Below are 22,617 nucleotides of genomic sequence, written 5' to 3'. Positions count from 1 at the left end.
CCCATGATGCTTTATCGACGAAAGAGCAGTGATGCTGCCTTCACGTGGTGTCGCAATAATGGGAAATACCATCGTCGAGTCGAAAAGTGAACGTTAACGCTCCCCAAATCATATTTTGTACTGGAGAACTGGGATTCCTCTGCTACAGGAAAAAAATACGAATATTTTATGTAGGAAGCTTTGCCTTTTAAAGAATCACCTCATTGAGCTATAGAGCATGACGTTCTTCTCCAGTACAGGTGGTGGCACTAGAGAGGGGCATTTCGCAGTAGAAGAAAACGAATGCAAGACAGAAAACAACAAGCAGACGGCTATTCGGCTAACAAGCGAGCGAGACGAGTTAGCCAGCCGTCATTACACCAGACAGGCAAGGAAAACTTCTGTACTCACCTTGTTAGTTTCCAAACTTTCCATTGAACAACAACTATTTATGTTGTTTTTGCTACATAATAACATCTTTACAAATGAAATGTGGTAACGTTTTGACAGCTAGCCATGTTATTGAAGATCAGATACTGGAACCTTGATTTATTTGAGACATAATGCTCTACTTCTGCATAAGAGAGGAATGACAATGGCATGACTTAAATGTTGGACATGTAGTATATGTTACTGTGATACTGTGTTTCAGAAAACATCAATGTCATAGTTATGTCAACACTTTGCATTACTTGAAGTTGAACTAGCAATGCAAACAAGTTACTGTCAAGTTGTGCATGTTATTAGTCACATGAACTCATTCAGGGACAGTAGTCACGACAGTCGACAGCTATTCAAAAGTTGACTGTTAAGACGTTTAACCCTTGACAGAGCAAGTGACTATTCATGGTAATTTTAATCAGTCTGTTTTTTTGTGAGGGGAGGTGTAATTAAGATAGATAGATAGATAGATAGATAATTAATACAATGTTAGTAAATACTAAATTTATAAAATTAAAATGAATGAAATGCAGCCAATGGGCTATATGACGTCCCTGTATGAGTTTAAAAAAAAAAAAAAGCATATTGAAAGGGTGAAATGGTTAAATATAGTAAAATAGTTAGAAATGAAGTTTGAAATGATAAATATGTCTTGTCTCTCCCCCCCTACCAGTTCATTGTTTCTTCTGATGGAACCATTGCTGAAATTATGAGCTAAAAGTTCATCTGTCTGAGGCACAGCATCAGCTATGTCAGTCCACTGCCTCCTGCGCTGCACCATTAGGTAACTCTTAGTTACGGTGGCACTGAAGTGCAAAACACAATGGCAAATCAAAATGACAAAATCAAAAACACAATGGCAAATCAAAAAACAAAACGGCAAATTTAAAAAAAACAACCGCAAATTCAAAAACACAACGGCGAATCAAAAAACACAACGGCAATTTAAAAAACAACGGCATATCAAAAACGGCAAATTCAAAAACAACTGCAAATCAAATACAAAATGGCAAATTCAAAAACACAATGGCAAATCACATAATGAAACTGCAACTTAAAAAACACAATGACAAATGAAGTCAAAAAGTACACTCATCGCTGATTGGAAGAATGTACTGTTAAGGGTAGGTAGTGAACTAGGAAGTTATTCCGCTTCTTGGGTGGTATTTGAAAATAAGACACGAATGTAGCTGCCGCTATAAATTAATATTTATATTCGGCACATACGTATGAAGTGAAATATTGACGTAAAATATTACTTCATACATATGTGCTGACTAAAAATATTCATTTTTTTGTGAATGATTTTTTTTTTTTTTTTTTAACTTGTCCTGTTCAGCTGTTTGATACGGAGAATGGAAGTCTAAGTGTCCGGTTGGTCTGAACAGTTTTAATGTTTCACATCGAGAGTATGACATACTCCCATTGTGATCATACAAAATACCTCGTTTATTATGACAAAGCAGTGAACAGGAAGGGGTTATGGGGGAACAGAAGAAAAGAAAAGAAACACAAGAAAGGAAAGAAACGAAGGACAAACAACAACAAGAAATACATTGAACGCCTACATTAACTATGAATATGTATGTGCTCTCGTCAGCTAGATGTATTTCCGGTTGACACCATGAGGGGGGCCTGTTGACTAGGGAAAGAATGGGAGTGGGTGGGCGAGTCTATAGACCCTACCCACGTGACGTCACAACTCCTTCCTCCTGACTGGTGCCGCCCAATTGTCCGTCAACACATCATGTTTACCTGTTACGGCTACGTACATTCCTCCTATTTACGACGTGTTTTTCTGCTTGTTAACATTAATAATCAAAATGGTGAAGGCGTGTGTGGCGGTCGGTTGCAATAACAGAGAAGATAGACGGAGAAGACGGAGAGACTTGAAGTTCTACCGGATTCCGAGAGACCCGGAGAGAAGAGAGCGAGATGGGCTGCTGCAATTCGACGAGAAAACTGGGCTCCAAACGATTACCACAGATTATGTAGTAGTCATTTTATATCTGGTAAGATGCATTTAATATATATTTAGAGGGTTTTGGGCTGACAACCACAATTAAGATCATTGCTAGGCTAATCGCCGACAACATACACGTATGTATGTAGTGAGAGTGCAATCGCTAAACCATATAAACATTAAAAGCCCTAACTCCATTGACAAACGACATGAAATACATTAGACTTGACAGTGGATGTTAGCAATAACAAAAGATTTTGAATTGAAAATTTCGTAACTCACCTTTCCAAGCACAAGATAGATTCCTGCCGAATTTTCGTGGACGAGAACCTGTTTCACCCAACCAGCAACAAAGTATTTATAAGCCTCCAAGCTCTTAAAGTTTTTCGAACTTTCGTGAGAATAGGCTGATTTTGTGTGGACAAGATAGTTGTACATATCAGGGTAGCAGATGTCAGGCAAATACGGCGGAGACAGCGGGTCGAAAAACCCAGCGCATCCCATCTCTCCTCCCCCAGCCCAGCAAAGGAGCCATCGTTACACCCCCCCCCCCCCCCCCCCCCCCCCATGGGGATCCAAGGTGGTCCCCCAGGCCACCCGCGCCCACATCAACCGGCCATCAGGGATGGGAAGAGTGGACGCACCACCATCTTTTTTTTTTTTTATTATTAATTTGCAGTTGTGTTTTGCACTTCAGGGCCACCGTACTTAATGGCTCTCAAACCACAACAACAAACACACTTACACACAAAGTGAATTTTAATTTGAGAGCCACATGAACTGCAGGGAATGGTTGTCACAGGTGATCCAAGCTAATCTTAGACAAGACATTAAGGATACTGTAATAAATGAATGACTATTTTCTAAACCGTGTTGATTGGAATATAAGAGAAAAATGAAAACTACCAACCCTGCTCTCTGCCATAGATTGCGCCACAGTAAGGACAGAAATTATGAAAATGTGGAAAGAGCTAAGGCTAAAATAGAACTACAGTACAGTGGTACCTCGAAATACAAAAGCTTCAGTACACAAAAAAAATCATTTTGTGAAAGGTTTTTCGAAGGTTTTGGTTCATATTATGAAAAATTGTTCATCATAAAGATAATACATACTGTAATACATAATTCCTGCTCGCGGCAATGCAATAATGTAACTACTTTTGAATATTAGTACTGTGTTTGCAGTGAGCTTGATTAGTCTCGTGATAACGTCTGTAGAATGAGCTGGAACCTAATAAACTAGTTAAACTTAAGCTCCACTAGATGGTGACAAAGCATTACAAATAAAGACAATCAAAGTAAATGATAACCCATTTAATGTGGTGTTTTTTCGAGCTTGGAACAAATACTATAGCCACTCTGGAACAAATTCATTTTGTATCTTGAGGTACCACTGTATTTGGTATCAAGCTCTGGTATCTGCCATGTGGGTCTCTGAAAGAACTCCTCTTGAACATTTTTTCTTTTTTTGTAGGCTAGAAAGAAAACATGTAGCGACACGCTTTTTCCTGCAGAGAGCTCTGTCTGGAGCAGAGGCAGTCAATGCTCTCAGACCTTTTTACTTTGCCGTTCATCCTGACTTCTTTGGTCAATATCCCAGGGAGCGGGTAAGTCCTCAGTTAAGTTACATAGTTTCTGTCATATGTTCACAGTGTGTGACATTTTCATGTGTTGTTAGCCTGAAAAGCCTCTAATTGGTAAGATAAATTAGATCTCGTTGTACGTTTGTGTGGAACTGTAGTTCACAACAACAGCAACAAAAAAGTATTCTGTTCTTTCCGAAACTAGTCAAGCTCTTTACAAGGCAATTACAATCTCTCCTATTCCTTAAAATAAGACATGTTCGTGCATTCTTGAGCAACAAGTGGAATCGATCTAGAGCCAGGTGGGCGGGCAGAGTTCTAGCAACGACAAAGCCGAGCGAAGTCGCTCCAAGCCAGATTAGACTGCAACTGGCAGAGGAGGTGTGGAAGTCGCAGGAAAAAAATGTGACAAAAACTGGAAGTGGTCATGCTATAAACGCATTACACTAAACCACACCAATTGCACACGTAATCATTTAAATACAGTGAATCCTCGCTACTTAGCGCTTCAAATGTCGCGCCCTCAGCCCTTCGCAGATTTTTTTCCATTGAAAAATAAACTGCAATTTCCGGAGAAATTTCTCTAGGGCTTTGCTGTGTGAATATACAGATTTTAGCCCCGCCCAGGTTCATTTGTGGACATTTGGGGGACACGTACTTGTGATATCTGGCCACTTCCTGTTGATTTGGGGGACAAGTACTGTTGGTATCAACTGTTGATATCAGGTCATTTGTGGACATTTGGGAGACATGTCTTGGATGTATCAGGTCATTTGGGGGACATGTCCTGGTCATATCAGGTCATTTGGGGACATTTGGGGGACATGTCCTGGTCATATCAGGTCATTTGGGGGACATGTCCTGGTCATATCAGGTCATTTGGGGGACATATCCTGGTCATATCAGGTCATTTGGGGGACATGTCCTGCTCATATCAGGTCTTTTGGAGAGCATGTCCTAGTCCTATCAGGTCATTTGGGGGACATGTCCTGGTCATTTTAGGTCATTTTGGGGGACATGTCCCGCTCATATCAGGTCATTTGGGGACATTGGGGCACATGTCCTGGTCATATCAGGTCATCTTTGGACATTTGAGGGACATGTCCTGGTCATATCAGGTCATTTGGGGACATTTCAGGGACATGTCCTAATCATTTGAGGACATTTGGGGGACATGTCCTGGTCATATCAGGTCATTTGGGGACATTTCAGGGACATGTCTTGATCATATCATGTCATTTGGGGGCATTTCGGGGACAAAAATAAATAAATAAATACAGATGAACCGTCCCGAGCCGATCACGTAGTCTCACTCCCCCTAATGCTGCTCTTTGTTGGTCAGGCAGTGCACTGGAGTTGCTTATTAAAGTTAACGATGATTGACAGATGTTCACGCTATTCGGTGGTGAACTTTCGGCATTTTAACCGAAAACCGAAAATACAATTTTAGCTATTTTAAGCTTAAAGTTTTCGGTCACATCTCTTATATATGTCCAGCAATATTTTTAGTATTGATTTTAAGATGTTTATGGGTTTGATGTGCTCTGCAGGAGGTGAATGAAAATTCTTTGAAGAGGTTGAACGGCTATTTGGAAAATCTCCAAAAACCTGGCTCACGTTCAGTTCAGCCAATGAAGCTGACTTTTTACGTGAGGGAGACGAAAGACAGCGGTGACCCGCGGCAAGCCGTCCTGACCTCAGGTACAATGCTGAACACAATCTCTGTCAATAGCATTATTGAAGATGCTATAAACATTCTTACTTGGTTTAAGGGTTCCGTTCAGTGAGCTTTGTCCTGCGTACAAAAGATGTCCTGAGCACAGTGACAAACGTGTTAAAGTCCTGCAGTCTGCCCGTGGAACACATGAAGGAACTCGAAGCCCTTGCTAAAGCTTCCCAAAGCTCAGCTCAAGCCGCCATTCCTTTCTACAGACCCATCAAGTGGGACAAGAGCTACTATACCTTCACTGGCTTCAGAGACCCTGAGGAGGAACTGCAGCAGGCCACCAAAGTAGAGCCTACGCTCAAGTTAGTAATACTCAACTGCCGCTTCACAATACAGACTCCAAGGGGACATCATTTTGACACTTTATTTAACTGACCCCTCTCAAATTCTGTTTTTTTGTGGGCATCGTTTCTCCATTTCAATGTTTTGATCGTCAAAGAAATGTAGAAATAATCAATTACGCCTTTGTGAGTGCTCACATGCTCTTTGCTATTTCCCACTTGCTTTTTTTAGACTCTTGTCTTAACATACATGGAGTAGGGGGGTAAACTCTTTATTGGTGACTGCCAGTCGAGTGTGAAGTATGGTGCTAGGGTACTGCAGAACCCCCAGGTGTTGGGGGGGCGTTTGGTTTTTTATTTTGTTGTTGTTCAAAATAAATAATACGTATTTAAAGTGCCTATGACAATATAAATTAGGTCTTAAATAGCATCATTATTTGAATTAGAATCATATTTTGAGACAATTCGACAATATACAATAATTTGGCAAACCACAGATAACGAGAAATTAGTCTTTTAATCTGCCGTTTAGAGGAGGACCGAAGGGGGTGTGCAACAAGCTGCCGGTCTTCGGCCTAGTGGCATTCTCAGTGGACAAGGAGCATTGTCAGCCACAAAATGCAAGCCACCTCCGTATTAAAACGTCTGCCATGATCCCAGTATTTGACATAATACCAAAAATGATGTTTACTCACTTCCTTGTAAGTCCAATGGTCCCACAGTTGTCGGACTTGTTTTGGCCAATGGGGGTGTTTTTTTTTTTTTTTTTTTTAAACAAAACCCTGCAGCACATTTGGCTGGCAAGATGCAAAAAATAAACAAATTAATCCACAAAATCAGCTGAATCCACAGTCGATCTGCATGCTATAAAGCAGGGGTCCCCAAACCTTTTCCTGTGAGGGCCACATAACATTTCCCTTCTCTGATGAAGGGCCGGGGGTCAGTTTGTAACAGAAAAAGTGTGACGATTGGAGGAGCGCCTAAATGTAAAAAAAATATTGTTTTTCAGAAAGCTACAATCAAATAACCCTTTCTGAATTCTTCACAGAATATAAGTAAATAAAAATAACAATATAATATAATATAATAATAACACTATTAATTAAATAGATAATAAGCAAATAACCCTCTCTGAGTTCTTCACAGAAAAAGCCCAGGAAATAAATAACACTATTGAAAAAATATATATATATATATATTCAAAATGCTCTCTGGTATTGTTCAGGGGGCCGGACCAAATGTGGAGGCGGGCTGTATCTGGCCCGCGGGCCGTAGTTTGGGGACCCCTGCTATAAAGCAATGCAGACCCGGGTGACGTCACATTCACATTCCTCCTCAAAACAGGAAGTTTTTAATTTTAGTGGCGCGGGCTAAAAAAATTGAATTAATAAAAATGATCGCTTACACGCACATCCAAGCGGTCCATTTCATTCAGGAGCATAAAATACCGCGTGAAATATGAAATGCCTTTTTCTGTCATAGGCACTTTAACCTTGGGGATTAAATATATATGTTGAAAAAGTATTTTTTGCAAATAACATGGTCACCACCTGACACCGAGGCTTATTGGCCCTTTTAGTTTTCAAATGTGTTCGTGTGTCATTGCGCCGTCTAGCCGCAGGGATTTGCACTTCTATTTCCAATACAAAAACTCCCAACGCACACTGTAGGTGAAATACAACGCTGTCTTTATAGTAGCCTAGTAGTAATATGTAAACTATCCAGCATGCGTGTGTACTGCCATTGTGCATGCCTTATATGGGGAAAACGCACAAGCATGACAAATTTGGACCGAAACGGTTGTTTTTGGATAGCCTGGTACTCCAGACTCACCGCTGTTCCAGCTATTGAGTCTGGCCACCATTAAGCGGATAAAATTTCCAGGGCGGAGCAAGCCACAGCAAACAGACAGTGGAGTGGACCAATGAGCGAAGGGCGGGACGAGGGACTTGCGCGCGGAAGTAAACGTAGGAGGAGAGCGGAGTTTATTCAACATGGCTAGCGCGAGACAGACTGTTGTCAATGACTTGTGTCGATGTGTTTTTGGTAATTTAAAACTGATTTTACCGTGGATTGAAACATATTCTTGGCTCTCCTATTCGCCATCTGTGTTGTTGTGGAGACGACTTCCGACGCGGAAGAGTGACGTTGCTCGTTAAGAACACGTCACGCAAATAAACGAATCTGATTTGTCGATTGATTTAGTACTTGTTCGAGAGGCCGTTAATGGGCTGGGTCCCAGACTATACTCTCAGTGTTTGAAAAACACAGGGAGAACAGTCTGGCCGTGCCAGGCAAATTTTTGAATGGGAAAAACTAAAAAAGATCCTTAGCACTAAGCCTGTCGCAATATGCAATAATTCCATTTATCGCGCGATAAATACAAATGAAGGCGGTAATTTTTCCGCTGCGATTTATCGCCTCGCGTGCACGTGCGTGCGCGCGTGCGGCAGACGTGCTGTTAAAAGTTCGGATTTCTCGTTATCAACTGCGCAAAATGCAAAATCTTTGTTCCAGGTCCGGCAAAAACTAGCGCCGGAGCCAATCGTTCCCATTGTATCCTATTGTTCAACATATACCGGCCGCGTCAGACCTCCGGAGTGACTGTGGACCATCTATGGCGCGCCGGTGTTGTTGACGTGTGGGTGCTCCCGTCAGGAGTGACATTTCACGCGGGGCGGCTATTTTTCGGCACAACGCCGGATATTTAAAACAAAGTCCGCCAAAACATTGTTACCGACTTGGCTGCAACGAACAACCTCGCTTTGACAACGAACAGCTGAATGAAAATAAGAGCGCTGTGCTTCAAACTCGTCCTGTTTATGAAAGTCGATTGTCATATGCTGGTGTGTAGTAATGAGCAGACGTGACTTCAGCGGCGCTTGCTAACTTTTTTAATGCGCGCACACACTAGAGATATCATGAAATGGCAAACTAGAACGCTACGTCCATGCCATTGGCTACGTGAGCCCAGAGTGATTATGGGACACGTAGTCCATATACTACATCGATGAATTCTAAACTGTCATGACTGAATGGAGGTTAAGAAGGCCAAATCAATCCACACCAGTGACTATAGATAATGTTGCAAATATTGTTAATTCAGTACGTGACACAGATGGATTCGGACCACAAATAGGATGTCTTGCTCATGTAGTAAACCTAGCTGCTAATAGAGCTGTAGCAATCAACAGTGTGCCCTGCCTCACTTTGCAAACAGAAAAGATTGTTCTCAGCACTTTTATACAAAATGTTTTCAGATCAGTAAGAAGCACATAAATATTATGCACTAAAATGCATGTTTATATGATGGCAATTTAATTTTTGCTCATTAGCAAAAAACAACAACAACAAAAAAATGAAACAAAAAATATATATATATTTTTTTTTTTTAACAGAGCATTAAATGTATTGAATCGGATCGAAAATCGTGTCCCCCGTATCAAAAATCGTACCGAACCATGACTTAACTGTATCGTTGCATCCTTATGGAAAACCATTGCAGAAGCTATGACGGGAAAAGTTTTCATTTGCCTAAATGCTTAAGTTATTAAGTGGATTTTTTTTTTTTTTTAAAACACATTTTATTTATTCTGTGTTTCTGTGCGGTATCAATATTGTTGTTTTTTACTGAAGAGGCATAGTCTATTGTTTTTAGTTGTGATTTCTTAAAAAGTCTTTTTGAATTTTAGAGTAAATATTTATCGCGTTAAAATGGGTGTACTTGATCTATTATACTGTATTCTCATTGTGTTATTTTAAATTGGTTTGAAAAAAAAAATTGGGGGAGGGCGCAATAATATCGCAATAATTTAGGAGAATAATTATCGCAAACTAAAATTTGTTATCGCGACAGGCCTACGTAGCACCCCCTGCTGTAAGTGACTTCCAGCGCCCATGGTGACTGCTTGCAATCAGTATTTTAACACAAACTTCAATTCATATGAACGTATTATAATTGTCTTTTTTTTTCTTTCTTTCTTTACCAGCATGTGGCTTCACAATAATGAGTCCGAGGCAACAAAAAAACTCAATGATAGTCTTCCCCGCAGAGAAGAACTCAAACGGCTAAAGGAGAAACTGTGCCACAAATTTAACCTGGCTGACATAAGGTACTCGTTATTACTTTTACAGATTGAGATGATTTAAAAAAAAAAACAGTACAGTGGTACCTCTACTTACAACATTAGTTGGTTCTGGAAGTAGTGTCAGAACCCGACCATATTAAAACAACAGCAGACATTTGAATCATGCCATATACTTAATCTAACTGTTAATGCAGGTAGTCCTTGGGTTACGACTAACCCGATTTACGTGATTTCGACTTTAGACGCCCGAGTCTTTTTATCCAGCCATTTTAGCCTGCTTTAAAGACAGTCATCTCCAAAACACAAACTTAGGGTTAAAAGATGACACTTTAAATATGAAAACTCCCTGGTTCACAGCATTTGCAAATGATGCGGAAAAAAAAAAAAAAAAAAAATCTATTACTGACACTACATGAATGACTAAAATAGTGAAAAATACCGTGTGTGCGGCTGAGAGAATTTACTTCCGTTAAACAATTCAAAATAAATATTTTTTGGGTTAATGTTACATTTTTTAGATTCTACACCAATAATAGCTTTAAAATGACAAAATCTGATTGGCAATGAATAATTTTTATTATTATTTTCGTTCATTTCAATTTGGCATCAATTTTGCTAACGTGCGCTTGCAGTAAAAGAGGACAGTCATTTTGAATCTAGTAAACCCTTATCATTGGCTCCAATTGGCAGAGAACAAAAACGTCATTGGGTTTCTCACCTATTTCAAATTCTGCGCTTAGCTAGCTTTCAAATAATTCGTGATGCAATGTGTTTTTTTAAAATATTAATTTAAATTTAGTAAGTGTTTTATTTAAGAATAACAATTTATTGCATTTGAATGTGTGATTTGTTAGGATGTACTGTCACTACAAAAAAAAAAAGACAATATCGCATATCGGCAATAATTTATGAGACAATATTTCACCTACTAAAATTTGTTATCGCGACAGGCCTACTCGCTATTGATAACCGTATTTCCTGAAAACTTGTTTCTTTAATGTCTATGAAAATATTAGGGCTATTGAATGAGTCATTGAAGTGCACATATTACATATTGCTTCTTTAAGTGTGGTTCCCCATGCAACATGAGCTTTTAACGTCAGGTGGCAGCGCAGTTGGGGAGTGGCTCACAGATGTGCTCAGCTTCAGAGTCTCAATCGATTGTCCATGCAGAATCCGGAAGCCATGCTCAACCTGCAAGGTAAAAACTACACGAAGGTTACATTGTGTAATGTTGTAGTAGTATCCCTAAGATAGTTGTAAATCTGTGTTGTTTTTGGCAGCCCTTTTCATTTTCGACTTTATCATTTGAAAAGTGTATGTCTTCGTCTTGTTTTAGTCGACAGTTACTCAAAATGTTTTCGTCTATGAACTTTAAAAGTTTTAGTCCATGAATAAATGAATAAATTAAAGGTTTCCAACAATATGGAATGAACATTGACAGACGAGCAAATAATTGTAGAGTCTACGACATCACCATTTTCGTGATGATAATGCTGTACACCAGGGGTGTCCAAACTTTTTGCATAAAGGGCCAGATTTGGGGTGGTAAGAATGTGGGGGGGCCGACCTTGGCTGACGTCCTTTACGTAGAACAATATATTTAGGCAAGCCATTCTGTGTGTCACATTTGCTTTATTATTATTATTTTTATTTAATAATTTCAAGAATCTCGCAACTAGCCTTTGTGGCGTTCGACTCTCGGGATATTGCTGCTGTGAAATTAAACTAGCTTCAAGTTGCTTCAGTTTCTCGCGGCGTATCTTTCCTGTAATCTTGTCGTACATGTCAGCGTGTCTTGATTGGTAATATCGCCTCACATTGAACTCTTTAAAAACAGTGACTGTCTCTTTGCAAATGAGGCGGACACAGTTGTTGTGCATTTTAGTGAAGAACTAGTCCAATTTCCACCTATCCTTCAAGCGTCGGCTGTCGCAGTCAACTTTTTGTTGTTGTTTATTGTTGCCATTTTAGAAAATTGGAAGTCAAACGTCACATGCTGTAACGTTGCTTAGAGTGCTGCTGCCTTTAATGGGTAAATGAGAAGCAGCATTTAATGTGTAAGCTACTTCATATGCTGGTAGCAGTACTGCTGACCAATTTATTAAGTCTGTGTGCGGGCCAGACGTTTTTGATCTTATGACAGAGGCTGGGGGCCGGATTAAATTTGACCACGGACCGCATTTGGTCCCTGGGACGCACTTTGGACATGTCTGCTGTACACACTCAGCAGAAAAACGGTACATTATTTTCAATTAATTAAACTCACCTGGATGCCACGAACTGTATGTCAAAAGTTTTCCAAGAGTTTTAAGACGACACTCATCATGCTAAATGCTAACGCGAACACTATGCTAATGCTACAAGTTACATTTAGTGTGTGATGATCACTCAACACATACCTTGAAAAAGGTTAAAGCAACATGGCATATCTTGCCAAGATAAGAAAACAAAACTTACCAAGCAGCACCTGACATGTGTTTCACAAAAGTCTGGAGTCTGGAGAAGACACACGTTTATTTACCGGCCAGTGAGTAACGGCGTGTGTCGGGCGGGGGCACAGCACGTCGCATGAGTAACACGACCAAACACTGCTATGATGCGTGCTAACTAAACATAGGATAAGAAAATGTCACACATTGTGAACTTATGACGAAAACTATGGCCAATTTACATCTCGTTCTTGTCTCGTCCGAGGAAAACTGGCATCCTTCTCATTATGTTTCAGTCTGCCAGGACTCATTATCGTAACGAAAAAATTGTTGTTGATAGTAGTTTCGTTATCGTCATCGTTGACGACAACAACACTTATAAATTGTACCATCATTCTTGTTGAGGCCGGTTTGTTGAGACTGTTTTTAAAAAGTTTGTCTATATCCAAAAGAATTTCCCACTGGACGCTCGTAAGCTGGTCTCCCTGTATACTCCAGGCCACACAGTCGTGTTTGCTGACCAGTCGGGGATGAACGCCTCCGGGGACGTTATGTTGGGAACTACAGATGTTCATCATCAGTGGACCAAAGTAAGGCATGTGCTCCCATCTTATTCAATACAGATCTTTCCTCAGCTGCTCTGTTTGTGTTCCTTCCAGCTGTTTGAGCAGCTTCCCAGCTTCCGTGTCCTGCGGCAGCAGACGGAGTGGCTCGAGGACAGGATCAGTCAACTCCTGGGCGGGATGCGGGTCGTTCACGCCGAGAGGCTGGGACCGGTTGAGCCTATTACCGAGTTCTACAGCGCACTTTGCACCTTCCATAACAATCTCATATCTCAGAGGCTTTGTCTACACCCCCGGAGCCTTGAGGGGCTCAGCATGATATTGGAAAAGTAAGCAATGTCATATTTTGTAGTATTCATCCGATGCAAATTTTTTTGGCACCCGATTAATTCCGATACAGCATTCGCCGATGCTTTGAAGGTCTCATTATGGAAATGGAAAAACATACGGTCTCGTTTTTTGTAGTGAAGTTCTAATTAGGAGTGGGAACCTCTTGGTACCTCACGATACGGTATGATTTGCGATACAAAGCTCACGATAACGATGATCTGACGATATGGTGATACAACGATTATCGATACATTGGTCAGAAAATAATTCTACGATAATCTACAAACAACTAAGAAACAGAAAAAAACAAGCTTCTGCTGTGAATTTGAGTTTATCACTAGTAGACGTTCAATCCGTTGGAAGTGGGAGGGATGGCAGCGAATGAACGAATGTTCATGTTATGGCCGGTAGTGGCAGCCAATGCCAGGTAATGAGGTAATTTTGGGCCATTTAAGGTCATTTATCTGTTGATTTTCAGTTACTTCCTGTTGATTTTGGGGTATTTTATGGGTCACTTCCTGTTTGTTTTGAGTAGCAGAACTGGAAGCGACCTGGGAATCACCCAAATGAATAGGCAGTGACTCAAACTCAACAGGAAATGACTTGTAAATGCCCTAAAATGAACAATAAGTGACCTGTAAATGACCTGAAAATCGAACACAACGACTGTGAATGCTCTGGTTTGAACAAACGTTCTCAGTCTAAATGGATTGGGCGTCGAGCACCATCAGTGTAGCCTTAGAGTAAGCCTGTCGCAATGTGCAATAATTCCATTTATCGCGCGATACATAAAAATGAAGGCGGTAATTTTTCCGCTGCGATTTATCGCCTCGCGTGCACGTGTGTGCACGTGTGTGCGCGCGTGCGGCGGACGTGCTGTTAAAAGTTCGTTACCAACTGCGCAAAATGCATCTTCGTTCCAGGTCCGGCAAAAACTAGCGCCAGAGCCAATCGTTCTCATTATATCCTATTGTTCGACGTATACCAGCCGCGTCAGTGCTCCGGAGTGACTGTGGACCATCTATGGCGCGCCGGTGTTGTTGACGTGTGGGCGCTCCCGTCAAGAGTGACATTTCACGCGGGGCGGCTATTTTTCGGCACAACGCTGGATATTTACAACGAAGTCCGCCAAAACATTGTTACCGACTTGGCTGGTACGAATAACCTCACTTTGACAACGAACAGCTGAATGAAATTAAGAGCGCTGTGCTTCAAACTCGTCCTGTTTATGAAAGCCGTCATATGCTGGTGTTGTGTAGTAATGAGCAGATGTGACTTCAGCGGCGCTTGCTAACTTTTTTAATGCGCGGTTGCGCGCACACACTAGATATCATGAAATGGCAAACTAGATGTGCTACGGTACATGCCATTGGCTACGTGAGCCCAGAGTGATTATGGGACATGTAGTCCATATACTACATCGATGAATTCTAAACTGTCATTTGTCACATGAGGTTAAGAAGGCCAAATCAATCCATACCACTGACTATAGATAATGTTGCAAATGTTGTTAATTCAGTACGTGACACAGATGGATTCGGACCATAAATAGGATGTCTTGCTCATGTAGTAAACCTAGCTGTTAAGAGAGCTGTAGCAATCAACGGTGTGCCCTGCCTCACTTTACAAACAATAAAGATTGTTCTCAGCACTTTTATACAAATTTTTTTCATATCAGTAAGAAGTAAGCACGTAAATATTATGCACTAAAATGCATGTTTATATGATGGCAATTTAATTTTTGCTCATTAGCAAAAAAAAAAAAAAAGAAACAAAAAATACAATTGTTATTCTTTTTTTTACAGATCATTAAATGTATTGAATCGGGTCGAAAATCGTGTCCCCCGTATCAAAATTCGTACTGAACCATGACTTAACTGTATCGTTGCATCCCTATGGAACACCATTGCAGAAGCTATGACGGGAAATGTTTTCATTTTCCTAAATGCTTAAGTTATTAAGTGTAATTTTTATTTTTTCTTAAACACATTTTATTTATTCTGTGTTTCTGTGCGGTATCAATATTGTTGTTTTTTACTTAAGAGGCAGGGTCTATTGTTTTTAGTTGTGATTTCTTAAAAAGTATATTTGAATTTAAGAGTAAATATTTATCGTGTTTAAATGGGTGTACTTGATCTATTAATATATACTGTATTCGCACTGTGTTATTGTAAATTGGTTTAAAAAAATTGGGGGGGCGCAATAATATCGCAATAATTTATGAGAATAATTATCGCACACTAAAATTTGTTATCGCGACAGGCCTACCTTAGAGTTAACTGAGACACTATTATGGTGGAAGATATTGGCAGCAACTTGTTGGTTAATTTTTATTTATTTTTTTAGACATTGACACCTCTTTAAAACGATATCTCGATTCATGGCAGGAGCATATCGATAACCTTTTGGGATACAAATATCACGATATATCACCATTTCGATATTTTGTCACACCCCTAGTTCTAATACCTTTGTTGGCACCTGATACCGATTCTCGGTTTTGCACTTCGGGGCAATACCTTGAAGGACTCTCATGATATTAGCGGTGTGTCAATGTTTCGAAATGGTGATGTGTTGCGATACTTTGTATCCCGAAAGGTTATTGATCGCTACTATCAAGATTCGATTTATCGTTTTAAAAAGCTGTCACTGTTCGGAAAAAAAGGAACTAAAAGGTTGCTACCAAAATCTTCCAGTAGAATAGTGCATGTGTTTGCTCACTGGCTGCCATTGACAGCGTGAGACGTCTAATCCATTGTGACCGATTGTGACTTCATATAGTCATTGTTCTGTCAGCTCACTGGTCAAAAAGCCGCATAGGCGAGGGAATGCATTTCTTTGCATATTCTTATAAAGCACTATACCAGTTAGGGTTGCCACCTGTCAGAAATACTAATAAGGGATGCCCCCCTCATGCCCAAAGCCATACAGGCTGAAAAAAGGGACATCCCCAAAACTCCTAAAATGCATAGAAATGTATCTATTTATATACAGTGTTGGCCAAAAGTATTGGCACCCCTGCAATTCTGTCAGATAATGCTCAATTTCTCCTAGAAAATGATTGCAATTACAAATGCTTTGGTAGTAATATCTTCGTGTATTTTGATTGCAATGAAAAAACATGAAAGAAAATGAAAAAAAAATTATTATCATTTCACAAAAAAACTCCAAAAATGGGCCGGACAAAAGTATTGGCACTCTCTACCTAATACTTTGTAGCACATCCATCAGTGAGTTTCTTACAATGCTCTGCTGGAATTTTAGACCATTCTTTTTTGGCCAACTGCTCCAGGTCTCTGAGATTTAAAAGGTGCCTTCTCCAAACTGCCATTTTCAGATCTCTCACAGGTGTTCTATGGGATTCAGGTCTGGACTCATTGCTGGCCACTTTAGAAGTCTCCAGTGCTTTCTCTCAAACCATTTTGTAGTGCTTTTTGGAGTCTGTTTGGGTCATTGTCCTGCTGGAAGACCCATGACCTCTGAGGGAGACCCAGCTTTCTCACACTACGCCCTACATTATGATGCAAAATTTGTTGGTAGTCTTCAGACATCATAATGCCATGCACATGGTCAAGCAGTCCAGAGCCAGAGGAAGCAAAGCAACCCCAAAACATCAGGGAACCTCCGCCATGTTTGACTGTGGGGACCGTGTTCTTTTCTTTGAAGGCCCAGTTTTTTGTCCTGTAAACTCTATGTTGATGCCTTTTCCCAAAAAGCTCTACTTTTCTCTCATCTGACAAGAGAACATTCTTCAAAAACGTTTTTGGCTTTCTCAGGTAGGTTTTGGCAAACTCCAGCCTGACTTTTAAATGTCTCTGGGTCAGAAGTGGGATCTTCCTGAATATCCTACCATAGAGGCCTTTTTATTCAGGTGCCGACGGATAGTACGGGTTGACACTGTTGTACCATCGGACTGCAGAACAGCTTGAACTTGGTTTGGATGTTAGTCAAGATTCTTTATCCACCATCCGCACAATCTTTCGTTGAAATCTCTCGTCAATTTTTTTTTTCCGTCCACACCTATGGAGGTTAGCCACAGTGCCATGGGCTTTACACTTATTGATGACACTGCGCATGGTAGATACAGGAACATTCATGTCTTTGGAGATGGACTTGTAATCTTGAGAGTGCCCATGCTTCCTCATAATTTTGCTTCTCAAGTCCTCAGACAGTTCTTTGGTCTTCTTTCTTTTCCCCATGCTCAATGTGGTACACACAAGGAAACAGGACAGTCAACTTTAATCCATTTTAACTGCCTGCAAGTTTGATTTAGTTATTGCCACCACCTGTTATGTGCCAGAGGTAAGTAACAGTCGCTGCTAATTACACAAATTAGAGAAGCATCACATGATTTTTCAAAGGGTGCCAATACTTTTGTCTGGACCATTTTTAGAGTTTTGTGTAAAATGATAAAGATTCAATTTCATTTTCTGGGAGAAATTGAGCATTATCTGACAGAATTGCAGGGGTGCCAATACTTTTGGCCAGCACTGTATTTTCCGTATTGGTTCAATATCGAACGCAACTTTTAATTCCCAATTCGGAACGATTCTTTTTAGAGGTGCACCGATAATTTTCAAACTGATAATTATCGGTCCGATAATGGGAATTATGATGTCATCCCAATAACTCCAATAACATTATATATTATCGGGCCTATTAATAATATTTTTGGCACGGTGTCGGATTGGGATGTGAGCGTTTGTTTCCACTCCTGTTTCGCCAGTATGCAAAGTTTTGTTAGTGTTCTAGAGGCTGTATTTTTCCTTCAATGAGTTATAAACCTTACTATGGCAATTAGCAAATGTTTGCATTTTACAGTGTTATGTTTACAAGTTCATGAGAGGCCTTTTGGTTAGTGATAGGCTTGTTGTTCTATAATTGCCAGGTTAAGAAAGTTGTTTCATGGACCAAGACGACAAAAATCTCCTCTCCTGTTGCACCAAATGTTTTATCTGCTGACAAAGCACAATACATGTTGGGTTTATGTTTGTTTTAGATCAGTGCTCATTGTTCAGGGGAACGCATCGTCAATGATATTGACTGATTGATTTTGATTGACTCAAATTATATTTATTTGAAAAAAATTCATATGGGCACTTTTTTGAAGTCAAAACTCTTTTGTCTTTGTTTTGTTCATTATAATAATGTTCATGTCATCATGAAAATTCTGGTTTGGTCAAAGGCAAATCTATGCTAAATCAACCACTAGTATTTTTGACCGACAGGTGTTCAAAAACTCAGGTACATTGAAAAATTATATATAATCGGTTATCGTATCGGTATCGGCCTTGAGGAGCAGGAAGTTATTGATATCGGTATCGGTGTCAAAAAATGGATATCGTGCACCCCTAATTCTTTTTAAAGGGACACTTTGCAACCCTTATACCAGTATTCATTCCTTCTAAAAATAAAACTCTATTTTCGAGTTTGATAATAAGGGACAAAGCGCGTCCCTCAAAAGAATGCGTACTTTTGTTTCAGAATAGCGTACAATCCCGTTTTTCAAGCGACAGTTGGCAACCCGAGTATAATTGTAGTGCAGTTATCGGCTGAGAATATTACCTAAGAGGGGAAGGGTTAGCATTGGCTGGAATGTACGCAGGCCAACTCTGATAAACTCTTATGGTCTGCTTTTGACCACTTTGGGAATTGTACACTAGCTATTGTTTGCGTAGACTGAGTGGGAGCTACTCTCGCGTGTGAGTAGCCTGCTAGATCGATAGCCATGTCCAAAATGGATGAGTGGAGCCAGTTCTCCACGATTAACAGAATGCCTGTACGACTAGAAATTTAGTCAGAAAAATTGCACTGCATTTTATTTGTTAGTACTTGCTGATACCAATCCAAGCATTTTAGCGCTGTATCTGGCCTCCTTCCTATAGTAGAATCATTCTGATCTGTCTTTTGTGTTATTGACAGAGGCTGGTCTAGTCCCAGTCTTCATGAGACGGGGCAATACATCATCCCCGCCAATTGTGACCCAGCTAAACTACAGGCCTTCCTTCAGAGCCACGCATCCATTGCCAGGCAACGCACTCAACACAAAAAATTGTGAGTCGCATACACCCAACTGCCATCGACGTCCAGTGTTATGCTATCTCGACCCCTAATTCTTTCTACGTGTACAGGCTGCAGGCAGAAGAGGACGCCTTGGTGAAGTTGTGTCTCCATAGTCTTTCTCTTCGGAGTCTTTCCAAGGAGCCCAGCGTCACCTGTAGCCAGATGATTCTTTGCTGTAAAAAGTTGTTGGACCTGCGTTCACCCCTCATGTTGGGCCTCCATGTTTTCGTTTCCCATTTCTACTCGGTTACGCAGGACGGAGACCTTTGCATCCCCTGGGACTGGAAAAGTTGAACTGGAAGAGGTTCAGTCAATCCACCTGGTACCGCTCACATTTCAATTTTGAATAGGCAACAAATATTTTGTAGCAGTTTGTTCATGGTTTTTAACAAGCCTTTGTGAAGACACAATCATGTTAGCATTGAATGGTCAGTCAGTTCGCAACAACTTGAATGATTAATCGGTTAGTACTGATATTTGATGAATCACTCAATAAGAAGCACTTTATTTTATCCTGACTGGAACCAAATAGAGGAACCATAACAGTATTCTAACTGTGAATATTGTGAATTACTTGAGTACAGAAAAGTCACGACTTTGCCAGTAGTGTAATAAGGGTTGTGTTCCGGTAACATCTGTCTAGTTAGTGTCAACTCTACTTATCAGATTCACTTCTATTATTTGCTCCCATAGACACGGTTCAGTCCTTTACAAACCTCCCCGTAAATAATATTTGTTGTGACCTCAGAGTGCCACAAAATGCACAGAAAGTGACCTACAACGCTGGCCGAAAGTATTGGCACCCCTGCAATTCTGTCAGATAATGCTCAATTTGTAGTAACATCTTCATTTATTTTGCTTGCAATGAAAACAGACAAAAAAGAATTTAAAAAAATGAAATTATCATTTTTACACAAAACTCCAAAAATGGGTCGGACTGGCACCCTTTGAAAAATCACGTGATGTATCTCTAATTTGTGTAATTAACAGCACTTGTTACTTACCTGTGGCACATAGCAGGTGGTGGCAATAACTAAATCACACTTGAAGCCAGTTAAAATGGATTAAAGTTGACTCAACCTCTGTCCTGTGTCCTTGCATGTACCACATTGAGCATGAAGAAAGAAGAACTGTCTGAGGACTTGAGAAGCAAAATTGTGAGGAAACATGGTCAATCTCAAGGCTACAAGTCCATCTCCAAAGACTGTGTCTACCCTGCACAGTGTCAGCAATAAGTGTAAAGCCCATGGCACTGTGGCCAACCTCTCTAGAAAAGAAAATAAAGAAAAATTGACAAGGGATTTCAACAAAGATTGTGCGGATGGTTGATTAAAAAAAAAAAAAAAACTCGACTAACATCCAAACAAGTTCAAGCTGTCCCGCAGTCCGAGGGTACAACAGGGTCAACCCGTACTATCCGTCGGCGTCTGAATGAAAAGGGACTCTATGGTAGGATACCCAGGAAGACCCCAATTCTGACCCAGGGACATAAAAAAGCCATTCTGGAGTTTGCCAAAACTTACCTGAGAAAGCCAAAAATGTTTGGTTATAATGTACTCTTGTCAGTGAGACAAACGTAGAGCTTTTTGGGAAAAGGCATCAACATAGAGTTTACAGTCAAATATGGTGGAGGTTCACTGATGTTTTGAGGTTGTTTTGCTTCCTCTGGCACTGGACTGCTTGACCGCGTGCATGGCATTATATAGTCTGAAGACTACCAACAAATTTTGTAGCATAATGTTGGGCCCAGTATGAGAAAGCTGGGTCTCCCTCAGAGGTCATGGGTCTTCCAGCAGGACAATGACCCAAAACACACTTCAAAAAGCACTAGAAAATGGTTTGAGAGAAAGCATTGGAGACTTGTAAAGTGGCCAGGAATGAGTCCAGACCTGAATCCCATAGAACACCTGTGGAGAGATCTGAAAATGGCACCCTTCAAATCTTAGAGACCTGAAGCACTTGGCTAAAGAAGAATGGTCTAAAATTCCAGCAGAGCATTTTAAGAAACTCATTGATGGATACCGGAAGCGGTTGTTCGCAGTTATTTTGTCTAAAAGTTTTGCTACCAAGTATTAGACTGGGGGTGCCAATACTTTTGTCCAGCCCATTTCCATAGTTTTGTGTAAAATGATAATTTTTTTTGCATTGTCTTTTTTCATTGCAAGCAAAATAAATGAACATATTATTGCCAAAGTATTTGTAATTGCAATCATTTTTTGGGAGAAATTGAGCATTATCTGACAGAATTGCAAGGGTGCCAATACTTTTGGCCAGCAGTGTATAAGTGTAAGACCCAAAATGATGATAGACAATCCAATTCATTTGGATTCACTGGCTGTGAATGTTCCACCTTCCAGTGCCAATGACAGCGCTAGACGTCCGCTCCATTTTGACTGGGGGGGCTGAATAATTTGCCCCTCCCAGTCAAAATTGATTGGACGTCTAGCGCCGTCAACGGCAGTCAATGAGAAAGTGACCAGAAAATGCTAAATTAAAGTGCCTGTGACACCATGAAAACAATCTTAAATAGCATTATTGTTGGACTGAAAGTCATATTTTGAGACGATTCGACTATATATACAACAATTTTGCAAAGCGCAGATGACGAGAAATGAGTCTTTTGGGTGATGACGCCGGCGGAGCAGTGATTTCAGAATTCGGCCCAATGGAGGAGGAAGCGTTTTTCAGTGATTCTGGTTCAAGTGTGGATCTTTCAAGTTATATTGTCGATCCAGAGGAAGCCTGTGGCATATAGCCATATATGTTTGAGTGTATCTGGAGGAGGAGGAAGAAGATTTAGAACAACAACAAACACAAGGCTGATGACTAGAGCATTCTGTAAAATGTCGTTTTTATCTCTCTACTCCCAATATTTTTACAGCATATTCTTTGTATCTAAGTATTTTTCCCTGATTGCTAAATAAATTGTATGGTCACGAGAAATACGTCTTGTGCTAAATGGAATATCAAATATTAAAATGCATTTATTCAGTACGACAGGGCTAAATTACTGCATAATTGTCAAAACTGCTGACTTCTTAAACCTCCTGAACGGTATTTTATGTCACCGGAGTTAGTCAGGCTCTTGTCATTTCCCAGCAGGGACTCGGAAACAAGGTACGAGTGTTAACAAAAGAGAAGGGTGAGAGCTATGCTACATGCTAACCC

At 40.3% G+C, this 22,617-nt stretch overlaps 1 protein-coding gene across 2 annotated transcripts; it reads left to right on the top strand.

Moving 5' to 3' along the window:
* Positions 1–127: 127 nt before the first annotated feature.
* Positions 128–22,392, top strand: tcaim (T cell activation inhibitor, mitochondrial). 2 transcript variants are annotated; one of them, XM_057835242.1, is made up of 11 exons: positions 128–367; positions 1,094–1,204; positions 3,858–3,990; positions 5,517–5,667; positions 5,739–5,994; positions 9,963–10,085; positions 11,165–11,262; positions 12,992–13,083; positions 13,153–13,385; positions 19,309–19,440; positions 19,518–22,392. In XM_057835242.1, the coding sequence occupies exons 2-11, from the start codon at positions 1,170–1,172 to the stop codon at positions 19,741–19,743; spliced, it is 1,479 nt and encodes a 492-aa protein (XP_057691225.1). In that variant the 5' UTR covers positions 128–367; positions 1,094–1,169; the 3' UTR covers positions 19,744–22,392. The 2 variants fall into 2 exon arrangements, with proteins under 2 accessions (XP_057691225.1, XP_057691226.1); XM_057835243.1 differs by having other exon boundaries at positions 128–393.
* Positions 22,393–22,617: the final 225 nt, after the last annotated feature.

Source organism: Corythoichthys intestinalis, chromosome 4 (genome assembly GCF_030265065.1).
Source record: "Corythoichthys intestinalis isolate RoL2023-P3 chromosome 4, ASM3026506v1, whole genome shotgun sequence".
NCBI lineage: Eukaryota > Metazoa > Chordata > Actinopteri > Syngnathiformes > Syngnathidae > Corythoichthys > Corythoichthys intestinalis.
Note: the sequence above shows the minus strand (reverse complement) of the source record. Positions and strands in the feature narration are given on the sequence as shown.